This window comes from Manis javanica, chromosome 1 (assembly GCF_040802235.1).
Source record: "Manis javanica isolate MJ-LG chromosome 1, MJ_LKY, whole genome shotgun sequence".
In the NCBI taxonomy this organism is placed as follows: domain Eukaryota; kingdom Metazoa; phylum Chordata; class Mammalia; order Pholidota; family Manidae; genus Manis; species Manis javanica.
The window spans coordinates 2703380-2724174 of NC_133156.1; the positions used below are offsets into that span (position 1 = coordinate 2703380).

The 20795-nt window shown below is 39.5% G+C and overlaps 1 protein-coding gene across 1 annotated transcript in view; it reads right to left on the reverse strand.

Moving 5' to 3' along the window:
• Nucleotides 1-20795, reverse strand: part of LOC140848869 (protein furry homolog) — a 249912-nt gene that overhangs the window by 15490 nt on the left and 213627 nt on the right. Inside the window, 13 exon segments of the mRNA XM_073233639.1 lie at nt 928-1124; nt 3144-3284; nt 6657-6827; nt 7207-7304; nt 8359-8793; nt 8796-8965; nt 10169-10263; nt 11306-11493; nt 14284-14405; nt 15803-16001; nt 18170-18355; nt 19098-19201; nt 19756-19906. Of these exon segments, the coding sequence (XP_073089740.1) occupies nt 928-1124; nt 3144-3284; nt 6657-6827; nt 7207-7304; nt 8359-8793; nt 8796-8965; nt 10169-10263; nt 11306-11493; nt 14284-14405; nt 15803-16001; nt 18170-18355; nt 19098-19201; nt 19756-19906 (2257 nt within the window).

Sequence of the window (20795 nt, forward strand, 5' to 3'; positions counted from 1 at the left end):
ATGAGTCCACTGTGGGAGAAAACCCAATCCAGCTGTACCCTGCCTAACAGACCAAGTAATTCCCGTATGAGCAGACCTGGTTTATTCCTTTAGTCATTTATTCAATTCAGCAATGTCAAAGAGTATTAAGTATCTAACACGCACCAGATACCATACCAAACCTTGGTTACAAAATGGACAAATCGTAGTTTCTGCTTTGGGGGTCTTACAGATCATGGGATAGGAGACATAGGAAAGCAAAGCGTTTCTACATCTTAGAATAAAACAGTTATGTACAGGCTTCCCACATGTTCATTAATGGACCAGCAGGTAAATCTGGGCACTTTCTGCCCTTTCTTAACTTCCAGATCCTAGCTTGGTTCGCTGGTCCCTCCTCCCTTGGCAAGAATTTAGATAATTTTCCTGGTTTAAAAAGCAGTGTGGTTCTGGGGAGCAGCCATAAGGACAGATTCTGTATTCCTCTCAATCTCTGTCATTTGCTGGTCTGGCCTCAGTTCAGAGAAGAAGGTCGTGGATACAAAGAGGATGTGACACATGTCAGATAAACAATGAGTGAAGGTCATGGTTTAAAATGCTTAAGATCATTCCATTTTACAAAGATTTCTTTTTTTTTTCCCAATGGAAGTATAATTGGCATATAACATTATATTAGTTCCAGGTGTGTAACTTATTGATTTGACAATTGTATATATTATGAAAGTTATCTTTCTTTTTTTAGAACATGTTTTTATAGAACTTAGGCTAGCTTCTACTGTTAGAAGCTATCAATTGAGACCTCAGGTGAATATAACACTCAATGGGTTCTTAAAAAACAGAACCTAATTTAAGCCTTAGAAGCCCTCATTAGAAATAAATGGAAAATCAGTCTCCCTTTACCCAGGCAATTGGTTTTGACCTCTGCCACTAAATATTCATGCTAGAGCTTACAGAAATAGGTAACATACCTCTGAAATATCAAAGTGAAAGTCCAGGGTTTTTCCAGGCAATTCCTTCAAAGCACTAGTCCATACTCAATGTATTTCTATCTTTGAGAGGTCGCTATGGTGGTAGGAAGGCAAAACTAGGCTGGCAGATCGAGAAACTACCAGCTTCAAGATATTCAAAGCTTCTCTCCAGTGAACACTCTGAAGGAAATAAAACATTCAGTGGTAAGAAATAATTTCATTTTTAAAAATATACCACCAGCTACTCAAACTCCTTCTGACCAGTCAGAATTCACAGATTTCCAACAGTGAAGGAAATTCCATGACACATAAAAGACAAAAGACATAACAAGACAATCTATGTATAAGATGAGCTACATTTAGGAAACAAGCAAATAAAAGATCAATTTTAGTTTATATTCAAATAAATGTTTATAAGAACAAGGTACCATTTTTGCTAGTGAAGCCCTGCCTCAATTTGAATAAAAATAATCCTCAATGCCTTTATGTTGCTGACCACTACTCACTCCTTCTCCAAATTCTCTGCACCTCCAGCTTCCAGCGTTCCTTAGTCCTTCTCCTACGTCTCTGGCCCTTCCTGCCATTTCTGTCTTGGGCACCTGATCATTGCTCTCAGCCCTCTTCTCTTCTCACCCCATGTGCTCCTCATGACCTAACCCAGGAATCTGGGGGCCATCCTTAACTCCTCTTTCCTTACCTCCTAAATTGCTCTCTCTCTCCTTTCTTGCTGGCACTGGCTCAGCTAGGTCCTCTCCAGTCTCTGCCTGGCCTCTTTCAAAGCCTCTTAACTGGGCTTACTGATGCAGACGCTACTGAAGTCCATCATCCCCACTCCGACCTCAGTGTCCTTTGTAGAACTCTTCAGACCGTACTACTTCCCTGCCTCCTTGAACAGCTCCTTCTGGTGGACAGCGGGGAGCCCACACTCTCTGAGCGCAGCCCACGGAGGTTATCTCCCCCAGGCTACCGCTGGAGGTCCCCCATCCAGGCAAGGTCTCTCAGCCTCTGTGCCTCTGCTCATGCTACTACCTCATCCTGGAAGGAGGTAAGAGCCCCTGTTCTCTGTATCAGCCTCTCAGGAGCCCACTATTCCCGGAAGGTTCACTTGGTTTCGCCATCTGTGTCTCCCTCACGACCCCCAGGCCAACTGAGGTGCTTCTTCCACAAAAATATTGAACATAAATGAACCAACTTGATAAAATGTTGTTATTATTATTTGCCCAGGCTTTGGATTAAAAGCACATGAAATAAAACACCTTTCCTTCACTGTTCAATTCTGCATAAGGGAGGTCATAGTGTGTGAAATGAGCCATCATTCAAGATAAGATTCAGAGCACCTGAGACAGCCCAGAGGCCTAAGATAGAACAGGCAATCTAATAATACAATGATTTGTTTAAATTAGGCAGGGCACACAATTAGTAGAAAGATGTGAGCTGACCCTCGGCCTCCTGTGAGTGTAGAGTATTACTAAATGCCTTCCATATGGCAAAACTATTACTGGCTCACTGTGACTTGAAAACAGAAAAAAAAAACTCAGAAATCATTTTTAGTATTAAACAATTTCTTCAAGTAATGTGACTGGTGAAGTTAAGATGGGAAAGGACGTGTAAAATTTGCATTATGTGGCTTTGTCGATGAATTTAAGCAGAAAAAACTTAACACTTGCCTTTGAACTCTGAAGCTTGCCGAATACACTATTTGTTGGATAAAGTATTTTCAAGCTCTTTCATGTAAGTTTCCTAAACTTAGTTACCTCAACTCTACAGTGACAATTTTAACTTCTGAATTACCATTTCACATGTTGAAACATCTGTCCCAGAACCTGGCACATGCAAGTTCCTTCTCTCTCTGACTTCTCTGAAATAGAATACCACACATAAGAAAGACCCTGTCCATGCCCGCCCAGACGGGTGTGTGTGTACAATACCCAGTCTGTTAGTCTGAAGAGGCAGAAACGTGTTCTCTGCAGGCTCAGGAAAGCAGAGGATCTGGTCCTTTCTCCTCAGTATATCACTCAGGGTGCTGGTCAACCATCTCATTTGATGGCTCTCAGCGTGTTTCAGGCATCAATGGGTAAACGCATGGCCTGGCGCCCATATAGCTTTGTAGCCACATTCAAGCTACATATTTTCCTCCTGTTTTTCTGGAATGACTCTGGAAACACTCTGGTTCATAGGTGAAGTTTTTAAAAAACTCACTTGCACATATTTTTCACTGGTCTTCAGAACTTCCACATTAAACTGCTTTACAGGAACAACAGAAAGATCCATGTAGCTGAGCAGACTGTAGATCACCTGCAGCAGGGGCTGCTGCATACTAGGCAGGCCCTTCTGCAGCAGCTGTGGGAGGTGGGGCACAGTGTGAGTGAGTCTGACACCAGATTTCCTCTCAGAAGCCCCGGTGTTTCCCCACACCTCTATAATCATGTCTTTCCTTAGGAGGGAAAAGAAAATTCTGACTGGGGAAGAAATGGAGATATCCAAGGCAGTGCAGGCAGGTCTGAATATATAAACATAATATTCACACAGTGGAAGACAAAAAAATACATTTCAAAAGGAAAGCATCAAATGCCACTTATTACTGAAGGTCACAAGTTACAACCAAAGGTACAATTTACCAGTTATCAAACTGGGAAAGATTAGACATTGATAATGGTCAATATTGGTGCAGATGTAAGATGGGTAATCTTACACATGGGTGGAAATGCAACTTGGATAATATGGCAGTTGAGATCAAGAGTACTGGACTGGTTCACAGTTACTTTTGAAATTGTAATTACACTTTTAGGAACTTTTCCAAACCTAGAGAAAGACATGAAGTTTTATATATAAGATTTCACCAAGGCATAATTTGTAATAGTAAAACTGCCCCCACAAAAAAAGAAAGCTTTGTAAGCAGTTTAAATGTTGAACACTAGGGAAATGGGTACATAAGTTATGGTGAATTGAATGAAGTATGTAGTCAACAGAATGACAGTTTTTAATGATAGTTAAGTATATTTAATATTAAGTAAAAGAGGAAGGACATACAATTTCTATATAATAGATGATGCCATTATTGATGTGAATGAGTATGTGTTATATAGAAATAACATTGGGAAGAAATCCATCAGCATGCTAATAGTGCTTCTCTCTAGATAAGATAGTCATTTTGGGTGAATTTTCTTTTTCTTCTTTTTTTTAAGTTCTCTTTACCTTTGAAATTTTTCAGTTATGAGCATTTACTCCTAAAAAATATCAAAGATATTTTCAAAAAGGAAAGCAAAATAATGAGAAAATTTATGTGACAGACATGATAAGAGATTACTGTTCAAAGTAAAAAATTACAGAAATGATTCAAATAAATGCTGAAATTCCACATCAGAAGTGGTCAAAAGAAATAAACTGAGCAGTTAACATATGAGGACATAAATGATTATGCAAACCTATTACATGGAAAAATGAACATCTTCACCAGAAAGGAAATATGTAAAGAGAAGAATTTGAAAATACCAATAAAAATATTAAACTGACAAAATGAATAAATGGGATGATAAAATTTAGTGGGGATATGGGAAACTTGAATGCTTATACACCACAGTTATAGTGAATTGGGAAAGGGTGTAGACCGATTTCTGAAGTCCGTAGGAGAACTAAAAAAATAACACCCACCTTATTTCTTCCCTTAACCAGGATAGTTACTTCGGGAAATGTCACCAAAAGAAATGACTTAAATATAACCTTAAAGTCTACATAAATGGACCATTTGTAATAGAAAAGTGTTATGAATATAAGCAGCAAAAGGGACATGGTTAAGCAAAACGGTGCTACATTAACCTAATGGAATTCCAGAGTTACTGAAAATGACACTACGTGAGCGTGTCAACATACGGGAAAAATACGTACAATGTTAGGGCTACTTGAGAAGGCTCAATGGGAGTACTACCATGACCACCTAAAATCATATGGATATACCCGGCCAATACCTGAAAGAACATGCAATTGAAATAGGAGCTGATATGTATTATATATGCTGGGAAGTTTAAGTTGATAATAACATTTCTGGTGACAATTTCTGAATAGAACAAATTAGGTCATCCATTTTTATTCTTCTTCTTGTGGTAAAATACATAACAAAAGATTTATCAGTTTAACTATTTTTAGGGGACAGTTCAGTCACAATAAGTACATTGACACCATTGTGCAACCATCACCACTGTGTCCAGAACTTGTTTATTATCCCAAACTGAAAAATCTGTAACATAAAACAGGAACTCTCCATTACTCTGGCCCCTGGCCCCTGGCAACCACTATTCTATTTTCTGTCTCTGTAAATTTTCCTATTCTAGGTACCTGATAGAAGTGGAATCATCTAATATTTGCCCTTATGTATCTACCTTAGTTCACTTAGCATAATGTTTCCAAGATTCGTATATGTTGTAGGGTACATGAGCAGTACTTCATTCCTCTTTAACTCTGAATAATATTCCATCTTACATAGATACCACATCCCACTTGTGTTTCTGAACTTTTATGTCTAGTGATCCAAACAAGTTTTTCCTCCTTTGCTCTCTCACACTTCATCTTGTTTTAAAACAGGCATTGTCTGCCTTTAAAAGCAGGGCGTTGCCAAGGGCTATCCCAGAGCACCTTGCTGCCGAGGTCTGCGTGGGCTGTCTTAGTAACTCTTGCAGGGATAGATGCAACCGAGGTGATCATCAAAATGAGCAGCAGGGTGGCACTTGGGAGAGGTTCTTTAAAATGCCAGGGATGGGGGTGTGGAAGGAGCAAACGAACCATTGACTGTTCCGAGTGTGAATATAGCGCAAGTATTGCTGATCTGTATTGCAAATCAGAATCCTGCAGGATCAACTATAAATGTTGACAGTCAGCTCTAAAGATTGAGACCTGATGATCAGCTATAGAGATAACCGGCCCTGTCCTAGGCAGAGGCTTTCAGTCTGGTGGAGACTTGACTCTTTAACCTATCTGCATCTTGGATTAGTGACCCAACTGAAAGAAAAATTAGAATGTACCATCCTCAGCACTTCTGAAAAGGCCCAGCCAGAGGTCTGAAGGCATAGCCCCAAAGGAAAAACAACCCTGAAAAGCCAAAGCAAGGTAGCCTCCATCAGCCATTAGCCCCACTGATTTTGTGACCTCATGTATGAAGCTAGAGGAAGGGGGTGCGGTTCTCACTTGCCCAAAATGCTTGTAACGATTGTACTAGAAACACGTTTGCATGAGAACAAAAATCCTATTCCAGTTTTACAAACAAATACATAAGATGAAAACAAAAAGTTTAGTTCCAAATAAACACTTTGTTAATCAGGTAAGAGCAAAGACCACCAAACCCATCAAGCCACATAGTAATTCCTTAAGTATGTTTTGAACACTCAGAGCAACTAGGATAAAACATTCTTGTCTCTCCCAAGTGGTGACAGGTATTGTTGTGGTAAAAAGAAGGTTGCTTGAGCTTCGGAGGCAGGTCTACCTTGGTTCAAAGGATGGCTTTGCTGCCTTAAACTATGGGAGCTCAGGTAACCTCAGATTCTTCTCAGTAGTATCTATTTCACTGGGTTGTTGGGAGGATTTAAAGTAATTCCACAGAGCATCTTAGATAACTGATAACAGGCACTCAGTAAATGAAGTTAAGAGCATTACTACCAGTTCCACATAAATATTTCATCCATGGGAACTCTAATAGGTTTTACCTGCAATTGAAGAGCTTACCTCCACCAGGTAGGTAACCATATTCAAGGTAATATCAGCATATGCTTCGTGAAGGTATCGGCAGACCACATTGACCCATGTCACACAGTCCCTCGTGCAGCTGTGTATTTTATAAAGAGTCATGACATGTGCAAGGTTGGAAAATTTGGGGTTCTTCTCTTCCAAACAAACCTTTTAAGAGAAGAAAATCAATTAGGGATAAAACAGCCTGATGAATAGGAAGGTAAGTTAGTGATTTTGCTCTAAATTCTGGCTGTCTGGAAATCAGATTGATAACCTTTTTCGGTAGGCTGCAGAAGTGCCTCTCATAGTAATGAGTTATGATATTATGAATAATTTTCACAAATTCTTTACCTGTCTCCTCAAGAAGGAAACCATAAAAGACAGTGTGCATCAGCCATGCAGAGATGCAAATTACTAGTAATATCAGTTGTTCTTTTCAGGTTTTGTGAAACTCATTGCCTGCTCTGGGCCTGGTAATCTCTGTTCAACACTGGGCCTTCCTAAGGATCCATATGGCTCTGCCTGAGCATGGGACCATAAATCATACCTGAGCAATCCTTTCAGCTACATCCTTACAGAATGGATTGGGATTTTCAAAATGCTGAATCAGCTGGGGCAAGAGACATATCACGTTCAGTGGAAACCCTGGATTAGAGAAGAAAGAATGGAGAGAGCTGAATAGGGTAAATTTTAGCTGTTAACAGTGGGAAGGAATATTATATATTTTATTCTGAGATGATGCAAAAGCAGTCTTGTGAGTCAGCTTTAACACAATCCAGCAGAAAATCCAGCAAAAATGGACAATCAATAATGACACCTGTTACGAAGGAGGCAATGAAATAGATTTGTAATTTTAAGATACAACGATTGTCTTGCAATGGACTGTTTGTGAACACGGTTGACTGACACGGTTGACTGAACAGGTTTGAAAAAGCTGATTCAAATGATCTGAAGCACTAGTTTGAAACTTTTATCAAGAAACGTATTTTAAGAAAAGCTTCCATAATGTAATATCTTTGTATGGTGACAGCAACTACATTTCTCACCTTAAAAGTGTATATAATTGATGAATCACTAAGTTGTTCATCTGTTATCAATAAAATATATAAATGGTATTTCAATACAAATGATAAAAAAAGAAAAGCTTCTATGAGAGGATATAGGACAACTAATTTAAGTCATACTCATGTAATAAAAAAGACTCTTTAGAATGATGAGAAATGGTTTTAGTACCACTGTGTGAAGCTGTAGCTTCATGATAAGAATTCTGGCCTGCATGCCATGGTATTAAAATTATAGTTTGTTAATTTGGTTTAATTCAAAACAATGGATCCAAGAGAATTTTCAAGAGGAAAATAAAAGACTATGAAAAAAAGATTTAGGAATTGAGAAAAGGTAAAAAAAAAAAGTCTGTCCAAGAGCAACAGAATAAACATTATCTGCAATTTGATATGGAAAGCATAAAGAAATGATAAATATCTTATATATTACCTCTGTCCCTTTTATGTTATTGCCTTAAAAACATCTTCTATAATATAAATAATTTTTAAGACTTATGGATAATTTGAAAAGAAGAAACAAACTATTCCAAGGAACCATTTCTAGGCAGAATTGTTAAAAGCACTGAAACCACACAATCTTATTGTGCTAAACATGAACACAACAACGAACGGAACTGTTCAAGTGATGTTGGCTTTACCAATAGCTCGGGATGAATCCACCATGGATACTTTGGACACTGGTGTCAGCAAGCTGAAAAGCTGCATGGTAAGGTCGGTGGTGGTAAGGGAGGTGAATCCTTTCAGCAGCAGCTGCTGCAACCCTGAGAAGTCAGCCCACTTGAGCTGTGCCTGGAGTTTCTCCAGTTTTTACCGGTTCTCAGCTTTACCGAGCAGTATGTGAGCCAGCAGTCTATTCAACAGCCTTAAGGCCATTAGGTATTCAAACTCAAAGTCAGATTCCATCAAGGCCACTGTGACCCAAAAGATGGTGGCCAACAGAGTGGTTGGATGGTTTATATGCGACGGGTCTGTGAGGCTGTCCTTCAAGGAGGATGAGCTTCTGGTTTTGGAGGAGAGGGCTTGCTGGGTACAGGCCTGAATTCTGTCCAGGGTGGCACTGCGAGGCAGGTCGAGGATTGGTCGACGACACCAAATTTCTTGGGCAGAGAGAAGCTTCATTGATGCCGGCTTCATTCTCCAGTTGCTGCACTGCCACTGGCTGTCCCGGGGTTTATGTTCAGTTGTCCTGTGCTCTTTCTGCTTGCTGTTAGTTTAGTGTTAGAGCTTAAATCTGGTGATGAAGAGCTGGGTATAAAAGTAAAAAAGTTCAACAGAAAGCCAACATGCTTCAGTGGAAAGCCAGTCCTTCCCCCACTCACCCATATTCTTACACTTAACAGAAAAAGTTTCCCTGCTTTTTAAGCTTAAAGCCATGTAAAAACACACCTTTATCAGAACAACCCTCACCAACTAACAACAATAAAACCTAACACTGACTTCCACTTATTAACAGGTTAAAAAAATAAGCAGTTGGATATAAAGTTTTCTAATATTTTATTTACTTTTTGTTTGAATTTGGTAAGAGTAGTTATGAAGTAAAATGCAGCTGATAGGTATAAACTTTAATAGTCTCCCAACTGACTGATAGGGAGAACAGAAATGGAAAAGATATCTAGAAATAAAAAAGTAGCAAATATTTCTCAGAGTAACATTTTTATACCTCAGAAATTTATGAAAAAGGATTTCTCTCTCAAGCTGAAAAGATAAAAATTTATCAACATTCTTGCTAAACTTTTACTGATTTTTAAAATTGAAGTACCTCTAATAAATGTTTACTGATTCAGATAAATCTGTAGGTTTACATAAATATGTATCATGTTGGTTATCACACTAAAATTACCTATCTATAAAAAATGTTCAATTTAAAAATGAAACAAGGCTTAATGTGATATCACATTACTGACTCAATATCAAGCAAGATGAGCTCAATTACACAAACAGAATATGGAATTGTGAATGATTTGAAATGGGTGACTGAACATGGCAGGAGCAAAAGGAATTAAAAAATAAAAAAGAAAGATCCTACAGTAGGAATTTCTTTACATAAAATCAACATTTATTCTAATTGTTTTTATAGTGATGGTTCAGATGAGTTTTGTATAATTTAAAAATAATATTTAGCTTTAGCTTCTGTTTACAATGTAATACACAGAATACTATAACATTTGAAAAAATACCTACAAATGAAAATGAAGTATCATTAATACTTGTCCTACTTAGAGACAGCATTTGTTGTCTGTTGTCCTGATGTTTTAACATACTTACATAATGTGTGTGTTGCAGCTTCCTTTTCTTTTTAACTTAAGAAAATGTCATATATACTTTCTCGAGTTATAACTAGACTTTAAAAATGAGATTTCTTCTTTAGACTTTGCCCAAAGTCCAGGCATCTCCTAAGTACTCAATACAGTACATTTTATTTTGAAGTGGTCTTAATCTGGCACTCACCGAGATAATACCGTTAAGAGGTCGCTGTTCTTCAGGCAGTCCGACAAGTTATCCACAGCAGCTTCCAAGGTAAGAAGCGCTTCCATTACATAACCCTGCCAAGCGTGCAAAGAGGACATTTTGTACTGCTTATAACTCCTATTAACTTCCTGAAGACATATTTAATGAATGCAAACTTTATTCAAATAATGTTAATATCATTGAAAGCTAGACAGTCACTGATACTTTAATTTCCAAAGTCTAAAAGCAAACTGTAAAGGCCCTTTAGGAAATTCGATGGCTTAGGAGTTAGCAGATAGTCATGAAGGTTTCCTTCCCTAGGTCTGAGGTCCTCAACAGATCAATCTCATTTAAAACTCAACAGGGAGGGGGCAAGAATAAAGGGGACAAGCATGCTCCCCTACTGAGGGGATGATGGGCATTTGACATGCAGAGTGACAATGTCTGCAAGCCAGAGTTTAAGAGACCAGGCGTGAGAAGGGCTGTGCCTCTGTGGCAGTTTAAATAGCACTTTCCAGTGCCAGAAGGAGGAAAAGAAGCTAGAGTCTATAGGAGTGCAGCCTCCTGAGATGCAGGGACATTTCTGATGGAAAAGAAGGGCTTGGCCCAAGCTACTGAGCTTGCAATGTCCTTGGTTCTCAACCCGCCCAGCTCCCGAGGATCTGGGGTCCCCAGCCTACAGGTGTGGCATCTCCTCTCTCCATTATTTCTTCAGCTCTTCTCAGTTAACTGAAGGCTAACCATACACAGAGGATGGTGCTTTGCACAGATACAATGGAGGTCCCTTCTCTTGTGGAGAGATAGTGCAACTGCATCCCAGGTTGGTAGCAGAAAGACAGAACAGTGCCAAATAAGTCCTCCATTCACTGCCAAAAAAACCCAACAGCAACAACCACAAAGGAATCACCAAGGGATTTCAGTTGCTGGCTCAATCAAACAGTATCCGTTGCATTTTGAGGGCAAGGCTCCCTGGAGTAAGTGATTTTTGTAAATATGAATGCCAACCTCTGAAATTTTTTAAATAAGTTGTACTTGTCCAAGTGGCTGGTAATTTCCCAAAGAAGCCTCAGAGAAAGTTGTTAACTTCTCATCTTTGAAATGGGAGAAGGATGGGTTCAGTGGTCTTTTCTTCTGTACCTGAATCTCATCTCCATGTTCTCCAATCACCTCTACCAGTCTTGAGAGAAGGTCAGACAAGGCATGTGCAGACAGAGGCTGTTTGAGCGCCTGGAATATCTGGAATGACCGACTGGCATAATGTCTTGAAGAGCTTGTAAGTGCTGTCTGAAATGCGACTTCACTCAAATGCTGCTCCAGGTGAAAACCTAGGATGCTAAGAGAGAGTTACGTCAGCCGCTACTCTGCAACTGGGCCGTCAGTTATCTGTAAGTTCAAAAGGGGCTAACAGCACAGGGCTACGTGCTGGTGGTACTCATTTACCTCTTTAAAATAAAAAAAGCAAATTTAAATGAATCTTAAGGAGGCACAGTAAAACAGAAAAAGTTAGAAGCTTTGGAGCAAGCTAAGCCTTGATTTTGCATTAGGGGTTTTTGAGACTCTGGGAAAGAAACTTATATTCTATGAGTCTGTTTTCTGATTTTTAACTTGTGAATAACAGCCATCTATCTCAGACAGTTGTGAAAATTAAACAGTAAAAAAAATCTTAGTACGTGTCTGGTTCACAGTATGTGCTAATAATAAATATATCATTATTTACTACCCTGCTGTTTTTCTACATTGCTCTTGACTACTTTTTACAAAGAATACTTTTACTTGTTTTTTTTCATAAGAGAATTGGCTAGGAACAGATTTTCAGAATACTTGTGGATCTAGTCAGCTCTAAAGACAACCAGGTCTGTCCCAAAGTCTCTGCTCTTCAGAATAGTCTGTAAACATGCAGACAGAGAAACGGGAACATTACAAAGCGGGCAGTCACCAGTGACACTTTTTCCTTCATATCTGTTCTTCTAATAGCATGAAGTGACTCTGTCATCAGAAAACCTCTTGACCAGATGGAAATGCAGATGTAAGGTAAAGCCCATGATTGAATTCTGGGCCATTAAACTAACTCTACCCTGTTGTGCCTCTATGCAGGAAGAAAACCTGGCTGCAGGAGTCAGAGAACATGACGAAGTGATTCTGGCTGTTTCCGTGATATAGAGGGCTCAGTGGCACATTTGACTGACCCGTGGAAGTAGAACAGGAGAGAGATTTCAGTGTCATTGTTCTTAGCTGCCACCTGACTGTTGGAGTCTAGGGACACATAGACTGTGTAAGAAAATGTTTCTGCTGAGTAATCAAAGGTTCCTGGAAAATGGACTCAGACATATTCAGGGTGGTCAACACATGATTAAACCATATAAGCAGTTCACAACTTATGAATGGATCATGATTTAAAACCGATCTTATGTCTTTATGTAGTTTTTCAAAAGACATTCCTATTAAGCCATTTTATATGTGGGGGATTAGTCCTCAGGCAATGAAAATTTTATTTAAATCATGATGCTAGAACTATGCTAATAGGATCGCAGAACCCCACCACAACCACCATGACTGTGTCCCTTGAGAAAAGCTATTTAATGTGTGAGAGAGAAAAGGAAAGTCACACGGTGCACCTACATTCCCCAACCTTCCCTGTAGTTAGGTATGACCCTGTGCTTGAGTCTTGGCCAGTGGTATGTGGGGAGAAGCACTGAATGCCAAGTTCAAGGCCGGCATGTAAACTCCTCTTGAGAAATCCTCTGCTCACTTTCTCCCCACCTGCTGGCTGACAGGGTGTAGTAGGGGTCTCTGAGTGTAGGAGCTAACAGTGCCATAGGATGGTGGATCTTTGAAGCAGCAGGTGGAAGGCCATCTGCCGATCACCCACACAGAACTGTCACATGATCCAGAAATAACCTTTTATTTTGTTAAGCTTCTGAGCTTTCGGAGTTGTTTGTTATAGCAGTTTATGCTACCTTGACCCTTAATAAAAGTGTTTCCAGGAACACACTTCATTGTGCTATAGTGGAAACAGGCAGAAAGCAAGAATGTATGAGGAAATTAGTGGGTAAAATATCTTGGGCAACATGTGAAAAGACTCAGGCTCTAAGCAGCGCGAAGCACCCCCGGGAACACAGTATAAGGCATTTGTGTCATTTCTCATTTTTGTTATCTCCATTCAATAGAGAGTTTTAGACAAATTAATGGCATACATACAGTACATTTCTTCCTTTGGACTATGTTCAATGATTAAGAGACTTTTAAGTGAGGGAAATACCAATGTAAGAGGTCTTAATGTTTCAAAGAAGCTCCGAAGAGGAAAATCCAAATAAGAAATAGCAATTCTATTCCTGGAATGACTTCTCATTTAACTTATCAACATTTTTTGTTTTTTTTAGAAAGCATGCTCTGAAAATGAAAAGAGATATGGCAAATCTGGAATGTTTCAGACTGTGTGATGTGCTAAGGAGCAGCTGGGAAAGCCGGTGAGCCTCATTTAATATGAGCAGCCTGGTGTGTGAAAAAAGGACCATTAGTTCTTGCATTACGCTGAGGAACCGAATTCAAACACAAATCAGCCCAGGCTAAACTTAATCTGATTGGAATTCAGCTAAGGGCTTCAATATTACAATGCTCCTAGAGTCTGCGTAAGAGTTACACTATGTTCAGCATACTGAATGCTTAGAGGCAGAGGAAATAAATGTTAGCAAAGACTTTTAAAATCAAACGCATTTTATTAGAAAGTTCTTTTTTTTAAAACAGTTTGCAAGGCTGGCAATTTCTCATGGTTGAGTCTGAATACAGTCCATTAATAAGATTTATTGCTCATGGCCTGCTTCAAATAAAATTAATATGAAAGCCATAGTTTAATTCTAGTGACATAAATGAAGCACGAACAGTGACCTTGGGGAATTATTTGAGAGAACATAACGCAAATATACATGATAGTAACTCTCACACAGTTAGGCACATCTGAAGGAAGCTTCAAAGCTCTGTGTGAAGATTCTTTTGCTGTGGATGCCAAATGCAGGAATGAATGTATCTCTGTGCACAGTGTGTAGGATATTGGGAAAAAATGAGTTCCATTATAAGAAAATGCTGAAAGTGGGGTTTGGAGAAATAGGAGAAAGTACTTGATTTGGAATCTTTAAATACAGATACAACATGACGTAGAAAATTAGTGAGCTGTTCAGCACTCTTTGAATTTTGATTTTTGGGTGTGATGTCTTCATGGCACCAGAGTGGACCAAATGCCCTTAAACAAAACATACAAAATGTCAAAAATATAACTATCATTTTGCATTTTAGAACCATATCCCTAGTTACACCTCCAAAAGGCAATATATGTTTTTGAATTTTATTAATGAATTCGAGGGTTTCAGTCTTATAAAGCTTAAGAGCACACTCAAAACAGATCTAGCTAATTTACGACATGACTTTTCTTTGGTTTGACTAATACAATTAAAAACCTCTCAATTCACCAGTGTTTAGCACATAATAGGTGCTATGTGTTTGTTAAAAAAATGATGTAAAATAAATAAAATATAGATTGAGATACAAATTCAATTGCACATTTTAGGATTTGCAAAAATAATGCTTTTATCAGTCTCACATCATTAGGTTGCCAGATAAAGTGGACCCAAATTGAAGATATGCCCTTTGCGACCTGCTTGGATTTCAGCGTAAGACTGGGATGGAGCCATTTGTGAGAATTTCACAGAACAGCCTCCCCAACACGTGGTCTTCACAGTGGTGAGGGGTGACCACACCTTTCTTTTCCACAAACCATTCAGGTACCTGAATGTAGACCCCATCAGCCCTCTGCCTAAACTTCCTGCTCATTAAATCCTGTTTGAGCTGAGAGATGCATAGAACATTGTTTTCATTAATAGAGGAAAGGAAATCATCTGTTTTCCATTTTCTGCATTATTCAATACACTAGTTGAAGGAAGAAAAATCAGGTGAGTTGCCAGATACACTAATGCAGGCCAGACTTCCAGGACTTAACTCACCGAGAAGGGATAGCATCCCTGGGTCCCAGGTAAGCATACTTTTAAGTAAATATGGGACCTTGGGGTGTTAAGACATTCTGAAGCCATATAAGACAGATTTGTTCACTAGAAAACACAGATGACTTGAAAAACCAGAATTGCTCCTAATTTTTCTTGATTTTGATTTCTTGTTAGTTTGAGTTTCTTTCCTATCTTGCTTTCTATTGTTTCTGGTTTCTGACTTCTGTTTGCAAATGACTCTTTGGACTAGATGAGCAAACAATGGTCTGCTGTGCAGCTGCTCCTGGGTTGACGACTGCTAATATCTTTGGCTTCCAGAGCCACTTTCATTGCCAAGTCTCAGGACTCCCAGATCCTGGCAGCATTGATAGATGGTGAAAGTCATGCTCACCGTGGGGTGCTACCTCCTCCTGCCCCCATCTGTGGCATCATCACTATGTAGTGTCCCTCCCAGTCACTGTGACATTGGAGGGATCTTAAGTTCTGCCAGTGTCTGCCTGGCACACAGACTCCAGCAGAAGCACTCAGAGGAGAAAATAAGACTTTTCTAGAATTCTGGGCTTCCGTTTCCATCTGTGTGCTTTTAAAGTGAAGGTAGTTTCCCAAAAGACACGGAGCCTGGCTCTGGACCCCTCATTACCTGGTCGTCAGAAACTCGATGAGTTTGTTTGCCTTCCCGTCCACTTCAGCAGCTGTGTCCACGTCCTCTGACTCTTGGGTCATCTGCAGGAGGTTCCCACTGCTGCCTCCCAGGCTGATGCTGGACGAGGTGGAGCTGGAGCTCAGGCCTGAGTCTGGCACTGGGGATGGCTGGTCCTCCCTCAGGAAGTCAAAGCCACCTGGTGAGAGAAGAAGGTCAAGGTGGAGTGTGTCAGGTGGGGTGCATAATGAGGTCAGGAGGTGAGCATATGGAAGTGTGTACTTATGTTCATTTTTTTGAGAAAAACACTTGACCTTGGCTATGGCTATGATTAAACAAGACTGATAGTCTTTCTATGCTTATGGAATAATTGCACTGCAATGTAAACCAGAGTGGGGTTTGGTACTAGGAGTGTGATTTGCTATGTTCTACTCTGGTATTTTAATTGATCTTTCTGCAAAGGAAAAGGTGTGTGTGTGTGTGTGTGTGTGTGTGTGTGTGTGTGTGTGTGTGTGTGTGCATGCACATGTGTAGAGGCTGATGAGCAATTCCCTTATACATTTGGACCTAATTGCATTGTTGACAAATTATTCCTGGTCATCAGACGACTGAAACATATGAGATGACACCATTTTTGAGGATACAAGGATCTAATGGCTGATGAGCAAATTATATATAACATTTTTAAGTGACTGTGTCCAGAATTGTGAATGTGAGTATATTAATATATTTTAATAAAATATGTCCCATGCTAGTCAAAGAAATATGGGGTAAGCAAATACTATGTTTATTCCATCTACATATTTGGTTATCATTGTACATCTCAGGGTGTGTTGTAGGCTTGAAAACATATGTATGTAACCATCCCTTTTCTCCTATTAATAACTATAAAAAGTACATAGCTCTCTTGTGTCTGACAGATATATTGAACTAGGAGCAAAAAGCCCTGGGTCTGAATATCATATCTGCTGTTTATTGTGTAATGTCAGGGAGTTTATTTAACTTTTCTATATAGTAGTATACATAATTATAAGATGAAAACAATCATTTCTATCATACAGGTTTTTAGTGTAGATTTGAAAGCAACTATGGCTGAAACTAGGTAGTCAGAAAATATTTGATAAATGCTTACGAAAGGGAGACCCTTCCAAAACCTTCTGTATACCTAGTCCACGTGCGTGATAGACTTATCTTTGGCTATCTGTTGTTTGTCTTGCCTATGGTATATTGTATTCTGTTTGGTAAATTCCCACTCTATCATTTTATGTCACATCAGTAGCATAGCGAATGTAAAACTGATGTACTCAGAGATGCAGAACTTAACAGACATTACAGATTTCTCAGTCTAAGGCCATTTGCTTAGCTGAATATATCCTTATTCTGGATTAGAATTAGAATAGTCAGAAATCTTCAGATTCTTTTAATTAAGCATCTATATAGTAAAGAGAGTTTTGTGTCTCTGAGAAGCTATTGGATTATTTTCAATCAAGTGTAGCATGGTTCAAAATAAAGAGCTTCAACTGAGGTCAGTAGACCTTATATCTCAGAGTTAACGACTTCATATTTGTTTTCCAAAGAAATATGTTAATAGCTGTCAGAGGACAAGACAGTGCTAACAGCCAGATATGAATAAGGGGCACATATTTTTCAAGGTTAGGAAGAAAGTACATGGAAACATATGAAATGCTGTATCATATCCAATGCCAATTATCATGTACAAAATAATAAGGTAAGAAAGTAGGTCCAGGACTGTTATTTCATCATTATTTTAAGATATTTTAAATGCTCTGGTTCTAAATGAGAATGACTGAGCAACCCTCTCACATAAGTTTTCATGAATATCTGGACACAACAGAGTAACTTCTTGTTCTCATTTTAAAGGAGAAATTTTTGGTTTCAAAACAGCAATGATTTTTAATAGACATCCACTAATGAGTCTTCCAGAAAAGTCAGTCATTTAATAAAGTGACAATTCTTTTGGAGGGACTAGAAGGTACACAAGGGATATATCTGGCACCTTGGCAATGACCTGTGCTCAAGGCGACGGTCACTGTTTTCTGCTCATCCTTCAGTGTTCTAACCGATGCCCTTGGCCAATGGATATTTTAATTTTCAATGCATCAGTAGGAACATATTGAGTGAGAGCAGTAGTCACAAGAAGAAGAAAAATATACTTGAAAATATTCAATAATGAGGAATTTTGAGTGGCAAGTGAACATCCAGTGAAAGGGTGCATATTTATTATGCTATTTTGTCATTTGGAAAGTCAGGGGGTAACAGCCACTTGAGAAATTGACTTGGCTCTGTGGCACGTTTGGTTATCTATCTGTGACTCTTAGTCTCCCCCGAGGCTCCTCCTTTTGTTACCTGTGTAGAGATATTCAGGTTGATAAGCTGGTCGGATTGTTAGAGTCTTAGCTTCCCCCAGCTCTTGAGTCTGCAGGAGCACAGAAGCAATGGCATGAAAATTGCTGTTGCAAGAGAGGGTGGTCGGGAGGTGAAGAAGCAGTTTTTTGCTGTGTTCGAAGACTTCAGGCTGGTAATGGTCCAAACCTGGAATAAAACAGTGGAATCTCTTAGCATAAACACATTTTAAGCTTGTTTAGATTCCAGGGATAGTAAAGATTCCAAGATGCTCTGGAGGGACATGTTGAAAGAATGTTGAGTTTTCTTTGTTATTGTTTATGTTACCAACATAAAGATGTTGGGCTTAGGAAAAACAAAATGTTCTATTCCTTAAATCCAATGTTCTCATAAAACGCTGATAGGTGGAATTCTCTTGACCTCGCTGTAGCATTTGATGTGGTCAACATTTCACCTTCTGGAGATGCTGTCTTCCTGTATTTCCTGGTTACTGAGGATTCTAATTTTGTTCTTCTCTCTAACTGAACTTCTGAGTCTCCTTGGCTGGTTCTTCTTCCTATTATTGCTTTACAACTTAAATATTTTAAAATCTCTGTTCATGGCTGGCGGTGCTCCGTGTTCTTTCTTTCTGTGTCCTGACCGCATCTCATGGCTTTAAGTTTACCGCACCCAGAGGTCCAACTTGTTTTGGTATCTTTATAGGAATGTTAATGAGGTACCACTCTGGTTAGATTAGGAATAACAGGATGAATGTAAACAACGACTGATCAATGCATATTTTAGAGCAGAAGTCACAGAAGGGCGATGAGAAACGGAAGAGACTGAGTCAGAAATGAGGAAGGTAGGATGCTAATGAACAAGGAAAGCTCTGTGGACTATGCCTAGAGGTCTCTGGCCCTACTGGCCAAGAGCCCTCTAGAGTCCGTCTTACCTAAGAAGACAGCATGAAGCAATAATGGTAGATGCAGGGCCCAGTCTTCTCTTACACTGTGATCCACCACCATCTCAGTCATGAAAATCACAGCAATATTGAACCTAATCAATGAAAGGATGAAATCAGTGCAACTTCTGAAGAGGTTGGAAATACACTGAGAAATCATTAAGTCACAATTAAACACGACTCCTCAGAATTGCTGAAGAATTATGTAATACCCTTATTCCAGGGAAGGGAGTTTAACTTCTGACCTAACACAATGCCCCACAAGAAGCGGCAACATGGGTGGACTGATCACATGATGGGGAGTCGACTCCTGGGAACTAGGCAATAAGAGCTGAGGGATGGAGAGGAACAGAAGACCAGGGCCCTCTCTTCAAGTTGCTCACAATCCCAAAAGCATAACAGGCTGAATACACACATCAATATTACATCAAGGAAAAATTTAAAGGGCTACAAGGCAGCTTTGCACATTGGTTAATCTTTGACCAAACTGCCAGTTTGTTGAGAGCTGCGATTTGAGTCATGCACGCTACCTCTGACGTCAAAGGTCATTTCATCTGATGGGACCTGGAAAAACTTATCTTCTTCTTAAGGCAAGGGAAGTCCAGTCAAATCTAAATGGTTGTTCCATCTACTCGTACATGCTACTCACCTGTGGAGTGGCCCCCGGGGAGTGATGCTCTCTGGAAGGTAGTCAACCAGGGGGGCCCAGCATCCTCCAGTACAAGGCATGGGTAAGGGCTGCAGCTGCTTGGCCTCTGTAACAGTCAACAGCCAGCCCATGTAGAGAGAAATGGGGTCATCTATAGGGTGAGAAAGACAAGTGCGCTTTATTTTTAGGGGAAGATTTTGTTTTCCACACTTGGTGTTTGTCGACAAGATCTTACCCATTCATGCTTGGAAAAATAACTTCCTAACCATTCAATTTAGTATGAATTACATGATCAAATGGGTTAGAATTACTTGATTAGGTTTTCTGGCCCCATTGTTTTTTGATAACTAAGTTATAGTTATTTATTACCACACAATGGGAAATATGCACACACATAAAGAAAAACACCAAATTGTCTAAATTCCTATTACAAATGAACACATGCTCTTTCTTCAATCTTTCCCATCACTGTAAAATGCAATCCCTTATTCCCAGTTTTCTTGGGACTCCCTGGGGTCATCCCCGACCTCTCTCTCATGTCTCGCATCCAGTCACGATGCTAGTAACAGTAATAATAAAAATAATGGCATCAGGAGCTGCCATGGATAGTCCTTACTTTATTCTAGGTGCTGCTGTGTGCATTTCACACATCAATAGCCCAACAGTAAGCACCTATTTTCCCTATTTTATGAGGGGAAACTGAGTTTGGGTAACTAGCCATGATCAACATATTCAGTGAGCTCTACCTTCCTAATGTGTCTGGAGTATGAATGTATGGTTCTTTCATAGAAAATATACTTCAGAGGCTGAGCATAGTCCTTCCTTTTGGATAAATCCAGACTATGAAGCACTAGGCTGCTGGGTCTCTCCTCATCACTTCTTAACCTTCCTATCTCTGCTGATCCCCTCAGGAATTCAGGGAGAAAATAATCACCCTGAACATACTGGATGCCTGACCATCAGCTTTTGCAATTGACCTACTAACCTTTCCTCTTGTGGCATAGGGTGTATCCATCATTGTGCAGTGGGCACCAAAAACA